At 44.6% G+C, this 22,066-nt stretch overlaps 1 protein-coding gene across 1 annotated transcript in view; it reads left to right on the top strand.

Moving 5' to 3' along the window:
* Positions 1 to 22,066, top strand: part of LOC311246444 (EF-hand domain-containing protein 1-like) — a gene marked incomplete at both ends in the record, with an annotated part of 70,432 nt that overhangs the window by 27,937 nt on the left and 20,429 nt on the right. Inside the window, 2 exons of the mRNA XM_084336598.1 lie at positions 16,050 to 16,279; positions 18,308 to 18,442. Coding sequence (XP_084192724.1) covers positions 16,050 to 16,279; positions 18,308 to 18,442 — 365 coding nt within the window. The remainder of the gene's footprint in view (positions 1 to 16,049; positions 16,280 to 18,307; positions 18,443 to 22,066) is intronic.

Below are 22,066 nucleotides of genomic sequence, written 5' to 3'. Positions count from 1 at the left end.
GGAGATGTCATGAGGCCAGTGCCTCCACCCCGTCTGGAAGGTCGAGGTGTGAGTGAAGTTATAGTTTGTAGATGATGCTGCAGGTGTTGATAAGTTATTGGGGGTTATCCAGGTCTCAGTTAGAGCCAGGAGCTGCAGATTTAGACTATGGGCATAGGCAGTAATGAAGTCAGCTTTCTTGACTGCTGATTGACAATTCCATAAGCCTCCCCGTACTGTGACAGGTGTATTAGTGGCTGTAGGAGGGTAGGAGAGATTAGCCGGGTTGCTAGCAAACTGTCGTGGGTGGGTTGAATCTGTTCTGGAGGAGCAGATTTTGGATATAGGTATGAGACACATTGTAGTGTCAAGAGTGGCAGGGAGGAAGGGACGTAGTAGAGAAATAGTAGAGTGGGAGGGAAAGGGAAATTTTTCAGAGTGGAGTGAAGGATAGGACTAGGGTGTACTTAGCACTAGGTGGATCCCTTTGCGAAGAACTCCAGGAAAACCCCTCCTCTTTGTCCCTCTTCGTTTCTCGACGCTTCGCTAATGCTAAGCCAGCAAGCCTTTAAATCTCTATCACTAATTAGTGCGGTCTTAACACCTGGCGCTTAACACATTGAGTGCCACGGACGCGTTTTGTCGTTAGTTCATGCCGACCTTTGAGTGCCCCCGACGCTATATAGCGTTTTTATTTAATTTTTTTTATTTCATCAATCGAGCCTCAGGTTAGTGCTGCAGAGTCTCTCTGAGCTCAATTGGGAAGATACCGCCCCATATCGTCTCTCCCTGTGTAACTGCAATGACCATGTTGATGGCCAGCAATCAAAGTGTTAATGGGGGCACTTAACAAAACAAAATGGCCATTTTAAACACGCCCCTTTAATCAAGTCAGCTGGTTCCTCACTTTTAAGATTTCACTAATAAACTTAAAATGGCTTACCCTAGGTTTCAGTATAAAGCAATGTTTCTCAGTGAGTGTGTCCTGTCCTTCCTTAACAGATCTCAGTACAGAGTGATTTCAACACAGACTGGACTTCTGCTTTTAAACAGGACCTTAACACATTGAGTGCCAGCAGGGGGCGCACGATTTATCGCTTGAATGCCAGCCTTTTGGGACTGATTTTCCGATATTTCATGATTTTCGCGGAGCTATTTCTATATTCTATTATATGTAGTGATGCACGATATATCGGCCGCCGATATAATATCGGCCGATATGGCCGTTTTTGTACACATCGGTATCGGTCCGATATCAAGATAGGGCCGATATAAATTTTTTTTTTTTTTTTTTAGCTTTTTTTTTTACATGTTTTGGCCTTAAATAGTTTCAAAATATCAGTAATTTCTGAAAATAAGTTACAAAAGTAAAAAAAAGTATGCGTTTTGGAAAATAGCTCTTTATTTGATTATCATAAAGTGTTTTCTATACAGAGATATCGACATCGGTAAATATCGGTATCGGCCAGAACAGCAATATTAATATCGGTTATCGGTATCGGCCACAATTTTCACATCGGTGCATCACTAATTATATGGTTATGTGTCTAATACGCCCGTCACTTATCAATGACTTGCTTGCAGTCAACATGTACAAAACGGATTGTTTTTTCATCTGTACATTTCCGTTTTTATACCGTTTTGAAAAACGGAAGTTTTGGGAAATTCCTAGAAAAAAAAGATTCCGCGGAAATAGCCATTTACTGGAATACACAAAACACGTTGTCATTTTCCGGCTGATTTATGAATCGTTTTCAAATAAACGCTAGATTATCGATAGTATATGTGTACTTATGCACGCTAGAGAAGCGGGCTGAAAAATCTATTATCTATGACCTGGTCAGCGCTAACGTCATATACACACATACACACATAGGGGACACGTTTTGGAATATGTGAAAAAAACATCTGATTACCCCAAGACTGGTCAAATAGATTCCTTACCTCACATCAGATGTTCTGCAAAAAGATTATTCCAATTCCTGATCACCATTCCAAATATCGATCGCGTTTATTGATCCAACGATCCAACCTCGAAACACATATTCCACGCTGCTCTGAGGGTCCACAATGAATGCAATCGTCTCGGGTTACATGCCTGAGAAGTAAAATGTGGAATCCGGGTTTTTTCCCCCCATGCATTTCCATTGAGTCCAATCCAATGGGTGCATTGCCGTCCGGGAGACAATAGGGGGCGGTATTTTCCCTTTTCGAGGTCAGAGCCAGTCCCAATGATAACGTGAGGCTGGATTGATGAAAAATGAATGGATATCGCTAATAAAAGCAATAACGATTAAATAACGAGATTTCTCATCGTTGGCACTCAACGCATGGCGGCAAACAACGAGATTTCTCGTCGTTGGCACTCAAAGTGTTAATGGCTCACTTAGCAAAATAGCTGCTGCTGGTAAACGGGAAACAGTCCCTTAACACTTTGGATGCCAGCGACGCATTTTGTCGTTAGTTCATGCCGCCAGTTGAGTGCTGGCAACGCTATATAGCGTTTGTTTGTCGTATTTTTTTTTTATTGCCGATTTGAATTCACATTTCATCAATCGAGCCTCACGCTAGTGTTGCAGAGTCTCTCTGAGCTCAATTGGGAAGATACCGCCCCCTATCGTCTCTCCCTGTGTAACTGCACCCCATTAGTTTAGACTGATGAAGGGGGGGGGGGGGGGGGCAGTTTCCTCATGTTACTTTTCCGTCAAGCCAACTGAAGAGACCAAGTGATCGCCGGCCCTCAAAACAGCGTGGATTATGTATTTCCAGCACCCAACGCTGAATCAATAAACGCGATCGATATTCGGAATTTCGATCAGGAATTGGAATAATCTTTTTGGATAACATCTGATCTGAGGTAAGGAATCTATTTGACCAGTCTTAGGATAATCAGAGCTGTTTTCACCTATATATCAACGTGTCCCATATGTGTGTGTGTGGCTGTGAGTGTGTGCTCGCTGATCAGGAAATAAGATAATCGATTTTTCAGCCCGCTTCCCTAACGTGCATAAGTACACATATACTATCGATAATCTAGCGTTTATTTGAAAACGATTCATGAATAGGCCGAACAATTACAACGTTTTTGTGTATGCCAGAATATTCCAGTAAATGCCGTTTATCACGGAATCTATATATTTTCCTGAAAAACGAGGGCTTTTCAAAATGCTATAAAACGGAAATGAACCGATTAAAAAAAAAACAATCCGTTTCGACAATGTTGACTGCAAACAAGTCATTGATAAGCGACGGGCAGATTAGACACATAGCCATAATTTAAAACAGAGATTATGCGTTCACAACGCTATCATTGATGCTGGCATTTAACCACGTTTTACCATGTTAAATAGTGGCATCCAAAGTGTTAATGGGGGCACTTAACTAAACAAAATGGCCATTTTAAACACGCTCCTTTAATCAAGTCAGCTGGTTCCTCACTTTTAAGATTTCACTAATAAACTTAAAATGGCTTACCCTAGGTTTCAGTATAAAGCAATGTTTCCTGAGTGTGTCCTGTCCCTCCCTAACAGATCTCAGTACGAGGGGGAGGGAACTGTACATTAAGATAAGATAATCCTTTATTGATCCCCTTGGGGAAATTCGGGTGTCAAAGCAGCATGGGGGGGGGGGTACAGGGTGGGGGATGCATAGCTTCACAGTACAAATACAATAGTCATATAAAATATAATAATATAGAATATAATAATAAATTAGGTGGGGTGGGTGGGTGGGAGTTCTCCAGGGGAGAACTCAATTTAAAAGATCTTGGTGTACGCACACTGCATTTCCGTGTGGAGTGAAACTGTGGAACAGTCTGAATATTGTGCTAAAGCAATGTCCTGAGACAATTCAAACTGAATTATAAGGAAAATGATTTTCACGAGGTACAGGGATGAGGAAGGGATTTGACATTCACAGGTGTTTACATTTTTATTTTATTTCTTTCATGTTTTACATATATCATTTTTGTTTTGCATAAATATTAAGGCCGGGCCGTTAACGCCATTACCGGGCTAAGTTAACGGCGGACTCTTATCGCACGATAAAATAATTACCGCCGTTAATCTATTTTCAAAGTTGGGTCTGGGAGCCAATTACATTAGCTGATGTAACGTAAATCCTCTAATAGTGGAGGGTATTCAAATAGAGGACGGGCCTCTTATAATTTTTTTTATTTCTTTTTCGTGCCGTGACATAGAATGAGAAAAACTCTTGCCAATGCAAATTAAGTGCTGCCTTTCTCTACCGTTCCCGCTACACTGACTACATTAACGTTGGCGTTAGCGTTAGCAAACGTTGTCATCATAGCTAGATCTGTGGTGTCGGCTGGATGACGTTGGCTTCGCTTGCAAACGCTAGTTAACGTTCGCTATCTATATGACGTTGGCAGGCGGGGCTGGCGTTGTCCAGTTGACATTACAGATCATGATGCTATGATAGCGTTAGCAAAAGCTATTGCCTGCATGTCAACTCGATTCGACTCAGGTAGTCGAGAAGGTAGGTACCACACGCTAAATGGTCCGTGCGGGCCCTGCAACCTAGTATAGACAGTTCTGTATCGTATGGCTCTCGCTCGGCGTCACTCTCTGCACTGTCCTCGCACACGTGCACGCGCACTGAATAAAGACCACAATGTACCTTTAATCCCAATATTTGTCTGACCACACCCCTATCAGCTTACCCATATAAGCAGGGGTGGGGCCACCCACTCGCCTCCTTTCTCGCTTTCACCACAAGGAAGTGCCTCGGTAGATCCCCACTTGAAGTGATGTGATGGTAGGAGAAGAGTTGGAAAACAAGGATACGTTGACATATCTTTATTTTCTCTCACTATTTTCGAGAAAATACGGCGATATTGTCTTCGTACTGGAGTGTCTGGAAGATGATGATCATTCTAAAAATCCTCCACCGGTTTTCGTATTGGGAGTTCGCGCCGCTACATGCTTTTCCAACTGCAGTCCTTGCTGTGTGCTGGTTGCGGTAAAGACACAGCTGGGCTGTAGGATGCGCCGCTGTTGTGAGGAGCGGTGGGTTCCAGGTTTGGTGAGTTATGTTTTGCTGGCAAGCTCCACTTGTCTGTTAGTGCTATGGGGGCTAGTTGACAATGTTTATGAAAACCGGCCCCAGACTAGGGTCCTTTGTTCAGCCTCTTAGGCGACAGAAGACCTTGGTCTGAAGCCCATTATAGTTTAACTAGTGGGCCACGACCATTAACACTGGTGATCCCTGTGTTTTCTGGACGAGTGGATGTTTTCTCTGTCACCGTGAGCCCCATCTTTCATATCCAAATGAGAGTATTCCTCACGAGGAAATATGGGCATAGATGTTCGGTAGCGGAAGATCTCTGTTCAAGTCAGCTACAGGCCATTTGGGTATTGTGCTGGCTCCGTCGGGTGTTGGTAAAATCACCGTTGTAAAACTGTGTTAACATCTTGTTTCTCTTTTCTCTTAAAAAGTGAGGAGGGTTTCAGAACGGCGGCCTGTCTGAGTGAGTGTTATATCATTGTGTACAAGTTCAGGTGATAGCTGCTTAGCTTACGTGCTAGTGGTGGCCTACTGTTAGCCAGTCAGCTGTTAGCTGCGGCGCTAGCCTGCTGTGATCACTAGGCTAGGAAACGTTAGCTTGCTGCTATCGGCCGAGGCCCAGCGCGGGGTGGCTCCGGCCCCTCGCGCGCCGCCGCGGTTCCCAACTCCTCTCTCCCTCACGGGGAGAGGCGGGGGGGATTCGAAGTCTCCCCTCTGGTCGCGTGCGCCGTTCGCTCGGCGTCTCGCGGGCAGGGGCGGTAGCGACCGACGGTTAGAGCGGCCGTTAGCTTAATGCTACTCTGTTGAACGTGCTTTGATTATAACATGTTTTAAACACTCTTGACTACGACGTCATCTTTGACAGAGGATGTTCGTCGAACCTGCCCTGGGCCAGGACGGCAAGGACTGGGTCAACAAGGGGGACCGTAGCGACGGGATGGAGCGGCGACGCTGCCCAGATCGACAACACAGTACGGCTGTGTTTACTACGGTGCCTTGAGACTGCACTTCGCTTGATCTACGCTCCGGGTAGGCAAGGTTTGGCCAGACCTTGTACACTTCTTCTGGCTTTCCCTTCTAAATGTTTTGTAAATAACGGTGTTTTCCAAAACGAGTGTTGCTGCACTACATTTAGGATACGACGCAAGTTATGTGTGAATTGTCTTGTCACTGGTATTTAGCTTCTCCATGCAAATCGGGTTGTTGTTACAGATGTGAAAATGATCTGGTTTGTTGTGTTGAGAAACATCATGTGTGTTTATATGTACCGTGTACTCACAACTAAGGGGGTTAACTAACCTATAAAGCTATGCTTAGTGACAAATGAGTAAAGAATGATTCTTTTCTCAGCCTGTAATGACAATGAACAGTGTGTTCACATATTAACAGGTTTTCCTGTTTTAACTGGCCGTATTAAGGGTAAAGTAGGAGGATTGTGTTTTCCCCCCGGTTCCCTGGGGACTTCTTCATCCTCCTTTCAGACATGTTGTTGCACTACATTGTGTCACTGTGTGGTAGGGATACGATGTAACCCTTAGCTTGATTGCTGAGGTTGTGCTAAAACAGCTGGAGAAACTTTATTTTCCTAAAAGAAAAGATTGTTTGGTCGCTTTCGTGTGTGCTTAGCAAGGCCTGTGGCCGATACTAATCGAGAATTATGTATTCTCTCATTATGAAAAACGGCGTTCCTCTGTAGAGTGTTTTTGCCATTTTTTGTAGGTGATGATGGGTTGTGTGTGTCATGTGACCTACAACTGGGTTGGACTGGCCACAGAAGCACATGTGTAAGTTTGGTACCGGGGCTCTTGGAGAGCCCTCTCTATTCTGTGTTTTTTCCTTAGTAAAAATCAGATAGCAGGTTAGCTCATGCGCTGTGTGAAGCTGTCAGACGCTTCATAGAGCTGACTATGACTGTGTCATACTCTCTTTTTTTGTCATTACATCGTATCATGGGTGTGGGGTCGTAAAGGGGTGAACTGGTAACCTTTCCTCCCTCTTTTTTCTGTTGGTCAGGGGTAAACCCACCTGTCCTTCAAGGTTCCTGTCACGTTGCGGTTCGGCACGTTACATGGTGAGGGGGGGGGGGGGGGGGGGGGGGGGAGTTTCCTGGTCCCACGGCCTGGAATATTGGGCGTGTGCCCGGCAGAAATTCCCCCGCCATAGAGTACGTCACCGTGCGCGTCTCTGTTGGTAGGACTTCCGTGTGCTGTTCAGGTCCATGTGATGGATCTGTTTCGGGGGGTGGTCAGGGCTCCTCCTCACCAAGCTCCTATTCGGGCCTTCTGTGAGTTGGGACTCCTTCCGTGAGGAGGGAGCCTCCTTCAGAGTACAGAGCCTCCTCCTCAGATTGTCAAGGTGAGTGGACCCTCTAGAAGGAGTCCTACTCTATTGTGTATGTATTCGATTCAATTCGATTGAGTGTGTATGGCAGGGGTCTGCAATTAGGTTTGGCCGCGGGCCAATTTTTCCCCAAGCCATTGTTTGGCGGGCCAGAACCAAAAACAATGGCTAATTTAATATAATGATAGTGAAATTTTTTTAACTCTGTCAAAATAAACGAGCTGCATAGGTGGCATAATAAACTGTAAACGACATATACATGCACTGAACATTATACCTTTGTCTTTTTTCCATTGTATTATAAAGCGCCTCTCTATCGGTCTATCCTACATTACGCGCGCGCAACCGTCTATCTGACGGCCACGGACCAAAACTATCGATTTATATGGAATTCGTTTAACTTATCCGTTGTCTTACTTATTATTATACTTATTGAATCTCAAACAAGCCTCGTCTTGTTAAATGAGACGGTCTGGTCTACGGAGGAGACTGGGGCTGACGCATCCAGATTGGGGAATCCCCCGCTATAGATTATTGACACTTCCGCTAAATATATTAATCTAGCTACTAACTGGGGAGACTGATCAATTACGGATAAAGGAATATAGTGGGACGATCGATTATGATAGTTAACCTTGTTAGATGAGGCTGCACTGGAAATGGAGCTAATGGACTTCCGAATGTCTCGTAATTCAAATACCTATAGCGCCGTCATTTCAGGAGCTTCTTCAAGCACTCTTTTTGTTTAAAGTTTAATTGCATTGTTTTTGCATTGTTTTTAATTGCATTACTGTTCACATGTATGTGTGGTGCCGTCAATCATGAGTAAAGATAAAGCTTGAATGTCTTACTGAACTGGTGTTTTTATTTCATGGACTTTTCCCATTTCAGCACCACGCCTGTCCACCTCACTTTGAGCAAGCACGGTGCATTGCACCTCACTCTATACCTGTTATTCACTCTCAACATGGATAAAACATAAAGTATGCATATAATAAAAATAATATGATGAAAATAAAATAAATATCATATTCTCAAAATAAACTGACGGGCCAGAAATTATTGCTGGCGGGCCAATTTCGGCCCGCGGGCCGCCTATTGCCGACCCCTGGTGTATGGGTTCAGTGCCTCCTCCCCGGAGAGCCCTAAAACCAATTTTTTACATGGCTCAAGGTGCAATATATTCTTTTCAATCTGTACAGCTCGCGTGGGAAGTCTCTCTGGGGATTCCCGTCTCCTTCCTATGGGAGGGTGGTGGGATGTAAAAACGTGACATTTTTTTACCCCCGGCTGTGTAGACTGGGATACATACTGTTGGTGCTTCCTTCTTTTCTACTAAAAAGAGTTGGAGTTAGGAAGTATCACACCCCTCTTGTCGTTCCCCTGGGCGCCTTGGGGATTCAATGACAGGTCTAAATAGCCCGTTCATTGATGTGGGTGTGTCCCGACGCACGTATAGTGCTAGCTCGGGGTGTTCTGTAAACAGGCGACTGACTGGCACGCCTTGGTTGCTTGAGGTTAAAACGGCGTTTTTATAAAGCAACTGGGATGGAGGTTTTTCCTCTTCCGACGACCAAATCCGACGACCTGGTTTGGTTATCGACGGATTCTCGTTCATATCTGGGGGATGATGACGGAATGGATCTGAACATATGTAGAGGGGTCTCACGCCCTGGGGGTGGGCCACGCCGACGCGCCTTCTTTTCATGTTTAAGATCAACACGCATATCTGCCCCTTCTCCTGGAGTAGGCATGTCGGCGTGGTTAGGGCACGGGACTGGTTCTGGTCACGCTGGTCCGGATCAGTTGAACCCGTTGTCCGCCGGGGATGCAGATCTGCTGTTCTGGTACCCTGAGGGACTTCAGGGGGAAAAATGCCAGGTCGGTCCGGGTGTCACAGGGTTAAGCGCTATGGAGACCCTGGTTGGGTACATTTTTTACTCAGCACTGTCGTAATGGCTTACGGCCATGCCAACCTGTACACGCTCGATCTCGTCAGATCTCGGCCGCTACACAGGTTGGTCCTGGTTAGTACTTGGTTGGGAGACCGCCTGGGAATACCAAGTACGGTGTGCTTGGGGCTGGTTCTCCATTCTTTTTCGCTCCTCTCTCACGCATGGCGAAGAGGGGCCTGTTGGGGTGGTCTTTGACCTCCTCTGGTGACCCTGTGCTTCCCGTATCGCCGGGCCCGGTCCGAAGTCATGTTTCGTCGACCCGTAGGCCTGGGTTAACCCTTTTTTGAAAACTGAAACACTGCGGTATAGCCGGTGTATACCCGCAGGTGTGTTTTGGAGTTTTTTTCTTGAGGGGTTATAGGGACAACCACCGCATTGGGTAACACCAAGGTGGTTGATTCCCTGGTGTGTTGGAGCAGTGTCAACTCCCGGGTTCACCGGTTGAGGGTGCCCCTGCACGTTCATGACGTCTGCCAATCGTGTCAGCCTTCTCTGCCTCAACCCCTCTGGGTGGGGGCTTTTTAAATGGAGGCTTGGTCATGCAACAACGCCAGCTTACGCCCTTTCCGCCGGGGCGGCTGTGTTCAGCTGTCCCCTCTGGCGCCTGTCTCGTCCGCAGTCTCCAGGCTAGGGTTAACAGCCTGTTGCCTGGTTTTTCCCCGGTGCGCTGCCTGCTTCCGTTGGTTAACCTTTTTTGTGTGCTTATGGCCATGCTGACTGCCTGTTCTGCAGGGTCAGTGTGCCAGGCGGTGTACTATTGGGGGGACAGGGCCCGCTCGGCTGAGGGGCCTTTGTCCGAATACGCTGGCGATGTGGGGGGCGGGGTCACTAAGTGCCCACCTGGTGGGGTCTTGATGCTGGCATCATGGACTTCTCCGGGCCCCCGTTCCAGGGGGTCCAGTCCCTTTGGTGGGTCTGGGTCTTCCTTCGCGCTCCGCTGCTACGGCCTTGCCACAGGGTTGGGTTTGCCCTTGACCCCGTGATTCTGGGGGCAGTAACGAGGTTGTTCCCTCCGTTCGTTCCCGGGTGGCATGCGGGTTGTGCGTGTGTGTAGTCGTGGGGTCAAGCCACGGTCTGCTCACCCTGTGCGTTGAGTTGCTTGAGTGCCTCTTCGCACGGTCGGGTCCGTCGCCCTCCCGTGAAGCCCCCAATAGGGGGGGTGCCCTCCATTAGGGTGGGTCGGGGGGGCACGGCCCTCCCTGTTCTGATGGTTGTGGGGGGCTTTCAGCGGGGTGTATTTGTCGGCCGATGGCTCTCGCTCTGCCTCCCTTGTGCAGAGAGTGACGCCGAGCGAGAGCCATACGATACAGAACGTTAGGTTATGACTATAACCAAGTTCTGTTAGTATGGTGACGCTCGGCGTCCGACGCCGCTGCAGCCCTTGATCTCGCCTTGTGGTGAAAGCTTGGGAAGGAGGCGAGTGGGTGGCCCCACCCCTGCTTATATGGGTAAGCTGATAGGGGTGTGGTCAGACAAATATTGGGATTAAAGGTACATTGTGGTCTTTATTCAGTGCGCGTGCACGTGTGCGAGGACAGTGCAGAGAGTGACGCCGAGCGTCACCATACTAACAGAACTTGGTTATAGTCATAACCTAACGTTCCAACTTCAGTGTGTGAATTACGTTAATCCACCACAGTTTCACAATTACTCAACTGCACTCAATATTTAAATACCAATGTTAGTCTAAATAAATGTAGACAGACAATGTACGTATTAAAAAATAGAATGGATGGCGGTCAGGTGGCGTAACGGAGATTGCGTTCGTCACCAACCCCGGAGCGTCTGGATTCGCCTGTTCGAATCCAGCTCACAGCTCCGGGGTTGTCACCAGCTTGGCTGGCCGTTCACACTAATACAATTGGCAGTATTAGAGGGTGGGAGAAGCTGGCGGGGTGGGTCCGGGTCGTTGTAAACAGCGACTCCTACAGTTCGGTCGGGGCGCCTGCTAAGCGCGAGAGCCATACAATACAGAACGTTAGGTTATGACTATAACCAAGTTCTGTTAGTATGGTGACGCTCGGCGTCCGACGCCGCTGCAGCCCTTGATCTCGCCTTGTGGTGAAAGCTTGGGAAGGAGGCGAGTGGGTGGCCCCACCCCTGCTTATATGGGTAAGCTGATAGGGGTGTGGTCAGACAAATATTGGGATTAAAGGTACATTGTGGTCTTTATTCAGTGCGCGTGCACGTGTGCGAGGACAGTGCAGAGAGTGACGCCGAGCGTCACCATACTAACAGAACTTGGTTATAGTCATAACCTAACGTTCCAACTTCAGTGTGTGAATTACGTTAATCCACCACAGTTTCACAATTACTCAACTGCACTCAATATTTAAATACCAATGTTAGTCTAAATAAATGTAGACAGACAATGTACGTATTAAAAAATAGAATGGATGGCGGTCAGGTGGCGTAACGGAGATTGCGTTCGTCACCAACCCCGGAGCGTCTGGATTCGCCTGTTCGAATCCAGCTCACAGCTCCGGGGTTGTCACCAGCTTGGCTGGCCGTTCACACTAATACAATTGGCAGTATTAGAGGGTGGGAGAAGCTGGCGGGGTGGGTCCGGGTCGTTGTAAACAGCGACTCCTACAGTTCGGTCGGGGGGCCTGCTAAGCGCGGATAGGATCTAAGTGGGATAGTGTGATCCTTCCACACGCTACGCCCTCTCAGTGAGAATCCGCGCTGCCAGGTGAAAAGAAGCGGTTGATTGGCTGGACGTGTGTCGGAGGAAGCACGTGGTAGCCTCCACTCTCCCAGACCGACTGTGGGGGGTAAGTGCGCAGCGACCAGGAAGGGGATTGGGAATTGGCATAACGACTAGCATTGGGATGGGAGAAAAATCTGAGGAAAAAGGAGGGGGGAAAAGATCAATAAAATAAAAAATAAAAAAATATAATGGATTATGTCCATGAGTGTCATTTTTAGAAATTAAGGTCTGCCTCTTATATAAGCCTCTCTCTAATAAAGGCCTGGTGCTCTTTGCAGCTGAGGTAAATACAATACCTGTCCAATATTAGAGGATTTAAATTGTAAAACAATTTATTAAACACAAGTACATCTTATTGAACATTATTTTGATATTTCATTACCAATTATCATAGCAAAACAGCTTTTTCAAACAGTCTGTAATGCATTTTGGTAACGGGAGATGGGCTCATGGTGTAATGGGCCACCTGGCCTGAGAAACGTAAGGAGGAAAGAAAAAATAAGGACTTACTTCTGGTCATTATTTGGGTAGAAAACCAAATTTTCAACAATACTAAACAACATGGCCCCCCTAAGAACCACCAGGGTAAAAAATCGTGCTGAGCCGTGGATGCACTCTGAAATACTGACCGCTATGAAAACCAGAGACAAAAAATGCTCTGAGTTTCGTAAAAGTCAGTCAAAGCTTACCAAAAGCACGAGCAGTGAACTCCAAGCCCACGTGACTGAACTCAAACAGGAAAGAAACAGACTAAGAAATGACGTAAACTCCATGATCAAAACAGCAAAAAAAAAATCATCAATGACGAAACCGAGGAAAACAAAAACAAACCATGTGAACTTTGGAAATTACTCAATAATCAACTAGGCTGCAGTAAAAAACTTAAAACCAGATTCTCAAACATAAACATAAAGACGGACAACACGCTCATCACAGACAAGCTGGATGTAGCCAATTACTTAAACATTTTCTTCACAAACATAGCCACAACACTGGTAAACAAACTACCCTCCCACTCAGGGCATTATGGGGTAGAACACATAGTAGCATACTACAAGAACCTAGGGGTCCACAAAGACGACTTCAAACTGGAAATGGTAACAACAGATGAGGTACTCGAAAAACTGAGCGCCCTCCAACCTAACAAGGCCACTGGCCATGACAACATCCCCTCCAAATTCCTCAGAGACTCAGCAGCCGCCATCACCCCAGTCATCACACACATAATAAACCTCTCCATAAAACAGGGACATGTCCCCAAGGACTTCAAAATTGCGAGAGTAACACCCCTGCACAAAAAGGGCAGTAAATTAGACCCAGGCAACTACCGCCCTGTTTCTATCCTTACCTCCATCTCGAAAGTCATGGAAATTTATTTATACGAACAGGTCGAAAAGTACCTTGCGGAAAAAAATCGAATCTACGAATTCCAATCTGGCTTCAGAACATCCCACTCCACTGACCCATGCCTTCTCTATTTAAACAACCACATCAAACAAGAGGTGGACGCGGGCAAATACTGCGGCATGGTCATGCTGGACCTACAAAAGGCCTTCGACACTGTCAATCACACCATTCTGATTGACAAGCTAAAAGCAATTGGTTTTGATAGTCTATCAGTGAGCTGGATGCAATCCTACCTGGAGGGGAGAGAACAGATGGTGGAGGTAAACGGTACCCTACCCCCCCCCCCTCACAGTGAGCTGTGGTGTTCCACAAGGAAGCATACTATGGCCGCTACTGTTCCTAATTTATGCAAATGACGTCAGCTTGTGACTGCAACTTGGTCCTGTTTGCGGACGACTCAGCCCTGCTGGTCTCTGACGAGAACAAGTTACAGGTTGAAAAAACCCTCAGCTCGGAACTAGGCAAAATCTGCATATGGCTCGCTGATAACAAACTGTCATTACACATGGGCAAAACAGAGTCCATTCTCTTCGGCTCAAATAACAAACTCAGCAAGACCGACGGCTTCTCAGTTACAGTGGGTGACAATATTGTCACAAGGAAAGAAGAAATTACCTACCTGGGTTCCATCCTAGAGGCAAATCTTTCCTGTGACAAAATGGCATCCAATGTAATAAAAAAAGTCAACCAACAAACTCGATTCTTGTACCGGATCTCCTCAGTACATGTCAAAATACTTCCCAAAGGTCAGTGAATACCACGATCACAACACCAGAGGGAGCTCCACAAATCATGTTAAACCCAGATTCAGCTCAAACAAGGGACTAAACACGTTTCGCAATTATGCCACATCAATGTGGAACTCCCTACCCAAAGCTGTAAAGGAATGTGAATCACTACCCACTTTCAAAAACACTCTCAAAGAACACCTACGGGAGACTGCAATTCGAAACTGGCCCCTACAAATGTCCTAACCCAGTTGTACAGTAAATTACCAAGTATGGCTTTGTCAGTATTCCAATGTACAGTGTACACTGTCCCCCACCCACCCCCTACCCAACCCCCCCCCCCCACCTCCAATGTACAGTCCCCCCCCCCCCCCTACCCAACCTCCTCCAATGTACAGTTTCTACGTCAAATGTATATACACTCTTTTCTGGACACTTTTTTTTTAACAGGCAGTACTGTATTTGCAAATCTGGTATGTCATAAATGTATAGATGTAGCAGTACTGTCTATCTGTATGTCGTGTGTGTCATTATGTTATGATGAATTGAAAATGGGGGACCCTGATGTAAACGAGACGAAAGTCTTTCTCTGGTCTGCATCCCCTTAACAATTGTATGTATTGAGCTGTACTGTACTGTACCCATTCTGCAATCTGTTAATACAATTGTCAATCAATCAATCAAGGAACAAATTGTAAAGCGCTATATAAATGCACCATTTACCATTACGGTATGTGTTATCTCTCCACTCAACGCTATGTTGGTGCTTGTGACTTAATGATTTTAGAATATTTCAGCTAAGGAAGTAAGTGAAATATTTATCATCAACTATCCAGTTCGATTATTTTGTTATGGATTCATCTGTTGTTTAATTTACCCGAAAAATCAACAATTCATTCTATTTGCAATTTAATATTTCAAAATGTTTTACTAGTATCCTCAGGTCACATGGGTAGTTGCCTCTTTTACACCACCTACTGAATACCCACAGTAGGAGATGAGCCATGAAGTTTATTTATGTCTATAAATGCTGTGTAGTGTGGATGCCTACTGTACATGAGTAGGGTGAGTAACCTACATGCCATTACTGCTTTTTATTTATTTACTCATTATAGCTACTTTATTATCTTGAAATAATACCCGCCTCTTACTATGACATTGTTTATCATTACATACAATGTATCCATGCCTGTAGGCAGCTAATGCTGAAAAACAGGGAACAAAATTTACTTTTTAGATAATAAAAAAAACTACCAGCCAGAGATTATAAATAGCTTTTTAGTATATCTCCATGAATTATTATATTGTGTGTTATCTCTCCACTCCACACTATGGTAGTGCTTGTGCCAGCACAGGAGATGCGATTACCGGTACAATGTATTTTTTTTAATATAAAGGCTATATACATAATTTTAAATCAATATCTTCCTTTTGAATAAAATAGGCTCAGGAATCAGGATTGTTAAATATTTTTGCTAATGAAGTGAAATATTTATTATCATCAACTATCCAGTTTGTTTTTATAGTGTGACGCTACTTCAAATCATTGAACGTACAGAGAGAGAGGGAGAGAGACGGGCTGTAGTGCTTACTACCATAGTAGAGTATATATATTAGTACACTGTACATAACTATACTGTACACTGCATGACAAATAAAGACTTCTAGTCTTCTAGTCATATATCAGTTTAGCATATATTACCAGTAGCTTGTTTTATATATCACATTTAATCACTTGTACATTGTATATTGTTAATGCACTTTACTGTTACATTTGCACTCTTTTACTTGTACTGTACTTTTGCTGTGCAATGACAATACATTTGAATCTAATGTAATCTAATCATCCCCCTCTCTTCTCTCTCCTCTCCTCTCTCCTCTCTCCTCCCCATCTCCTCTCTCCAGAGTCCTTCCCGAGCTGTGTGTTGGAGGTCTCCCAGCAGGAAGTGCAGGAGTATTACTCCCCCAAGGACTTCCAGGTCGGGGAGACTATAAAACTGCTGGGCCGGTGCTTCTTGCTGTACGACTGCGACGCCTTCACCAAGACCTACTACGAGAAGAACCACCCGGCTGTGGAGATGAAGCCTGTGGTGGAGCCCAAGAAGACCAGCGTGCTGCTGCAGGACAGGAAGAGGGTGAGAAAAACACACGCATAGTCTGGTCTCCAAAAGGGGTAAACTTTTCAGGAGTAAAATAGATTAACAAACAACCACCTACTTTTCAGACTCACACCCATGTACAGTATGTTTGAAATTGTACGTACATCGGCTTGAATGGTCGTCAGGGTTTGAATGGGTTTCATTGTCGTCAGGGCTTGAATGGGTTTCATGGTCCTTAGGATTTGGATGAGTTTCATGGTCCTCAGAATGTTAACAACTTTTGGAGACTTATGTGGTCGCTGGAGACATATTGCTAGCTTGTGAGTCACTTTGAAAAGAAACAAGGCATGGGTGACCACGTTTCAACCCCCCAAACAAGGACCCTTAAGTGTATATGTAAATGTATATGCACTTATGCACTTACCATCTGCGTTTTCATCAGGATGGGGGACAATTATTTCAGTGCTTAACACGAGCGCACCTTTCAACACCATGGACAGTGCCTCAGCAGACAAAAAAAGGACGTTTTGTCTCCCAAAACCCAACAAACATAGTTTATGAGATGACAGCTAACGTTAGCAGACTATCTGTTGAGAACCGGGACATTTTAATGTTTTACAGATATTTGTCGGGACTTGACAGAAAGCTTGAAACCAGGACAGTCCCGGACAAACCGGGATGTCAGGTCACCCTAAACAAGACAGATAGTCTTAACAATGGGGGCAGGCAATCAATGTAACAATGAAGCAGCTAACATTAGATAAGCTGCCATATCCCTTTGACATCCAAACAGAAAAATGATTTTTTTTTAGCAAAGCGCCAATCACGACTAGCATAGCTAACATCAGTTAATGTTTGCTACTCAGTATTTCGGTTAGCTGTCATGATGTAATCTGAGTGCCGTCCTGATGATTCCCTGTATTCTATGGTTTGTGAAAGCCTTTCTAGACATGTAGCATAAATATTAGTAGTAAACATTCACTGATGTTAGCAACGCTAACTTCAATTAGCGCAAGGTTAATGTTTATCTACTTCTATTCTCAAAGAGGTTATGTGTGTTAGATAAGATAAGAAAAGAAAGATCTTTATTTATCCCCATGGGGAAATGTGGGTGTCAAAGCAGCAACAGGGGAGAGAGAGGGGGCCTACAAGCAGGACAATACAAATAGAAATATAGTAAGAAAAATAATAAATTAATAAAAATAAAGGTCTAAACTGAACTTAATCTCTGGATAGGGTGAGACATGTATACTCTATCAATATTATCACTATGTATGTATGCATAGCCCACCCTGATATAATATAGAGTTACAGACTATCAATAATATCACTATGTATTAATATGTACAGTGTACCCTGATATACAGACTCTATCAATAATATAACTATGCGCGTATGTACAGCCCACCCTGATATAATATACAGACTCTATCCTAAGTCAACCCCACGTACAAATCTATATAACCTTGTATTCATTGTTGTTTCTTAATTGTGCACTGTTGAGTCTGAGCTTGAAACACAAGAATGTCATGGCCTGCAATGCCTCTGTATTGTTGTGTATTTGACAATAAAGAACTTGAACCTACCCTGTACAAATATACAATACTCCATACTAAGTCTACCATTACTAGTACTACCATACTACCGTTCACTAATGGTCCATAATAAGAACCATTAGTGAATGGTAGCTAGTATGTCTCTGACATACAAAACCATTGTCGAGCACATCTCTATCCCATTTGTGTTTATGAATGGAATGAATTCTTGTCATGGTTTGATAGGCAGCTCAGAGCTGGCTAGCTGGCTGTCTGGCTGGGCTATAGCTGTTTCAGCACGTGCCATCAGCTCTAATTGGTCTAATTTTCAGCATGTGATGTCAGTGAAATCTATTTTGACCACGTTTTGAATTAGATAAATTGTTATGCTTTTTGATACAATAAATTTTTTTTAATTGGGATGTGACTTGCACCAATGTACTAATAAAATAAAATGTTGCAGTGCTTGTCACTTACCCTCCTCTCCTCTCCTTTCCGCTCCTCTCTGTGTGACCCAACCTGACAGGTGGTTCCTCCCTACAATGGCTTTGGTTCACTGGAGGACTCTCTGCAGAACTGTCTGACTCTCGTTCCTAAGCCCTGCAAGAAGGAAAAGATGAAGCTGAAGAATGATGGCCAAGTACTGCGCTACACCGCCAGGCTGGTGAGACACTTTGGGAGAGCGCAGATACCAATTCTGAGTCATAAACCTTTAAAGGGCAATTCCACCACAAAGCAATATTAAACTAATTTAACAGATTGGGGCATATTAGGGTGTAACGGTACACAAAAACTACGGTTCGGTACGTGCCTCGGTTTTGAACTCACGGTTCAGTACGGGTTTTCGGTACAGTGGGGGAAAGTTTGGCTTTCCATGTTCCACTCAGGGGTGATGTAGTGTGCATTAACGAATTGTACTTGTAGGGCTCTCAACGAGTATTCTATATTGAAATGAAATAATCGAGTTTTGAATTCAATTCTGCACGCAAAAAAAAGTTCTGCATGTGCGTTTGTTAGTGGTTAACGTACCGTTGTATTCGTTCGGTACACAGCCGTACTGAACCTTAGGTCCAGTACTGAAACGGTTCGGTACGGATACGTGTACCTTTACACCCTGAGTTTTGTAGAGCTACAGTATGTGTTGTAGCTCTACCCTCATTAAAATTCAAATAACTACAATGGGAGGCAGTGGCATTGCGCAATATGTCGGGGCTCCCCCGCAGGTCAGACCATGGGGCCCCGCCCACTCCCCTAAATCAATAATAAAGTGAGAAAATTGTGCGCGCTCCTCGCGAGGTCCATCCCATAATAGCCTACCCTAATGTCCAGCTCACCCTCCGCTTATGGATAGACATCGCGGCCACTTAAACCATGTACTAAAAAATTAATAGCATATATGAGCAATGCACTGAACCCAAAAACTGCTCCAGAGGCCCTGCACTGCAGGCAACGCTGACCCCTGACCTCTGAAGAAATGCTAATGTGTAGGGGACTTTGGGATATATGAGGGATATACAGCAGGGTTTCAGTTATCCAGTAATTACCGTTTCTTCCCCCAAAAATCTGTTCGACATATTTAAATCTCTCCGGTCATAATTTCCTGTGAAAATAGTTCCCTCTTATATTTATTTGGTTACCAAGTAATGTACGTCCACTAAAAGTGGTAGTTTTTGCCACTGAAACAGAAATATAGCGTAAACGGAAGCCTTCTTCGGAAATCCCTTGAGGCATGTGTGTGTTTACCTTGCATGCAGCTGGATGCGTGTGTGTGAACCAGGAAAACAAACAAGGACTGGAGTAAGTGTTGGAATACAGCTAACAGTTACCATAGCGTTATCTAAAAGATAAAAACAGTTTGTACATTTCCAAATTGTGTCAACAACATGTTGCCTACTTTGTGTAATGTTCATAAACTATTGATACGGACTGACACACTTAAGTTGTGGCTAGCTGTTGTGCTACATGGACCCAAACAGGGTACAAAATAAGTACACGCCCAGCGCCATTGGCTTGTAGATTTATTGTTTGGCGATTAGAATTTAAGGTCTGCCCGCCACCTGGCGGCTAACAAAATACACTGCATCTACGTAATGGGTCGGCTGTGCTCGGCGTCAATATGATGCGGCGGTGGTGAGTTGAAAGTGTGTGTGTGTGTGTGTGTGTGTGTGTGTGTGTGTGTGTGTCACATGTCCGTTCTAATGTTTACAAACAATGAACCTTTAAATGTAAATGAGATGCGCTCTGCTCACGAGGTCAAGTTTGAGACGCACATGAGGCCTTACATCACCCATTCTTTAGCCTACAAGAAAACCCTGCAATCGCGTTTTTGATTGTGCTCTGATATTTTACTATTTCGCATTTGATTTGACCAAATATGTGGAGGCATATTCCCTGCAACAGGTTCAAAGATAACTTCACATTTATTGGCAATTCGTTTCCTTATATCGCTTCCTCCAGGGTTCCAACTTGTGTTGACAAAATGCAACCCTGCTCAGCTACGGAGAATCAGCGCTCTCTCTCTAGACTAGAAAGGTGCACTCAGTAGAGCACAGATGTCCGCTAGGGCGGCAGCCACACATAATAATAATAATAATAATAATAATAATAATAATAATAATAATAATAATAATAATAATAATAATAATAATAATAATAATAATAATAATAATAGATTGGATTTGTAATGCACTTTTTGTTCACTGGGATCCCAAAGTGCTACACTACATGGTTAAAACAGTTAAAAAAATAGAAATAAAATAGTTATTAGTAAAACAAATAAAATAAAATACAGAATAAAAATAAGATAAAAATAGAACATAGAAACATACATAAAAACATAGTATAAACAGACAATTTAAAAACAAGCGCAATAAAATTAAAATAAAAAGCAGTCAAAGGCCTTTTTGAACAGGTAGGTTTTCAGGCCTGCCTTCTCTCTCTATCTATCTATCTATCTATCTATCTATCTATCTATCTATCTATCTATCTATCTATCTATCTATCTATCTATCTATCTATCTATCTATCTATCTATCTACCTCTCTCTCTCTCTCTGTTCAATGATTTAAAGTGGCCAAACGTTACAATATAAATACTAATTGGATTTTTGGCTGGTAAAAAATCTGCCCGGCTGGTAGTTTTTAAAATCTACCAGCCAAATGGCTGGTAAGTCAAAAAGTTAAGTTAGTTCCCTGGACCCAAATACTCAAGTCATCCTGGCTGCACCTTTTTCCCAAGAAATCTGCCGTTGATTGGAGAGAGAGAGAGCTGTTGCAGTGCAAACAGAGTGGAGGTAATGTGACATTAATTATTACAAATGGTAACTGACTTTTTTGATTGACTATAAGTTCTAAACATCGGGTATAAAGGAGGGGCGGGGCCGGTGTCATGTAGAGGTCACACATTCAAACTGCTCCCCTAACTTTTACCATTTTTTTTTTTTTTTTTTTTTTTTTTTATTATCTTTCTTTCCCTCCTTTTTCCCAATTTTTTTCTCCCATCCCACCCTTCCTGGTTGTTGCGTACTTTCCCCTACTGTTGGTCCGGGAGACCGGAGACTGTCACATGCTTTCCTCCGACGCATGTGCAGCCTGGGGCAGGCCAACCTGGCCGCGCAGGTTCTCACCGGGGAGAGTGTAGCGTGTGGGAGGCCACACTATCTCTCCTCAGTTCCAACCCTCGCTGAGCAGGCGCCCCGACCGAACTGTAGGGGTCGCTGTCCACAACGCCCAGGACCCACCCTTCAGCTTTCCCACCCCCTGATACAGCCAATTGTATCAGTGTGAGAGGCCAGCCAAGCTGATAGCAACGCCGGGAGCTGGATTCGAACAGGCGAATCCTAGTGTCTCCCGGTGTTGGTGACGAACGTAATCTCCGTGCGCCACCTGCCCCCCCACCAATTTTTTTTTTAATGCCCTCACTAGTATTTTTTTTCTCTTTTAATTGATGATTTCGACAGTATAATATTTTTGTGACAAACATGGCAAGCAAACAGACAAATAAGCGTGGTGCTGCGTCCACGGTGGCCGACAAGGTACACCCTCGGCCGCCAAACAAGCCAGAGACCACTCTGAGTGGTCCTAGCCTATAGCTGCTATCAAGTTATTCCTCACAGAGCTCTTCGAGAAGCACTTTGGGACTTACCGCCTAGCAGTAACAGCTGAGATAGGAGCGGCCATTCAACCCTTGGATGGGAAGGTGGAGGTGCTCCACACGGAAACCATGGGCAACGCCGGAGAGATTGTCTCACTCTCGGGAGAGGCTAGCCAGCAGGACCAAAGTTTACAAC

Source organism: Notolepis coatsorum (genome assembly GCF_963971535.1).
Source record: "Notolepis coatsorum genome assembly, chromosome: 19".
NCBI lineage: Eukaryota > Metazoa > Chordata > Actinopteri > Aulopiformes > Paralepididae > Notolepis > Notolepis coatsorum.
Note: the sequence above shows the minus strand (reverse complement) of the source record. Positions and strands in the feature narration are given on the sequence as shown.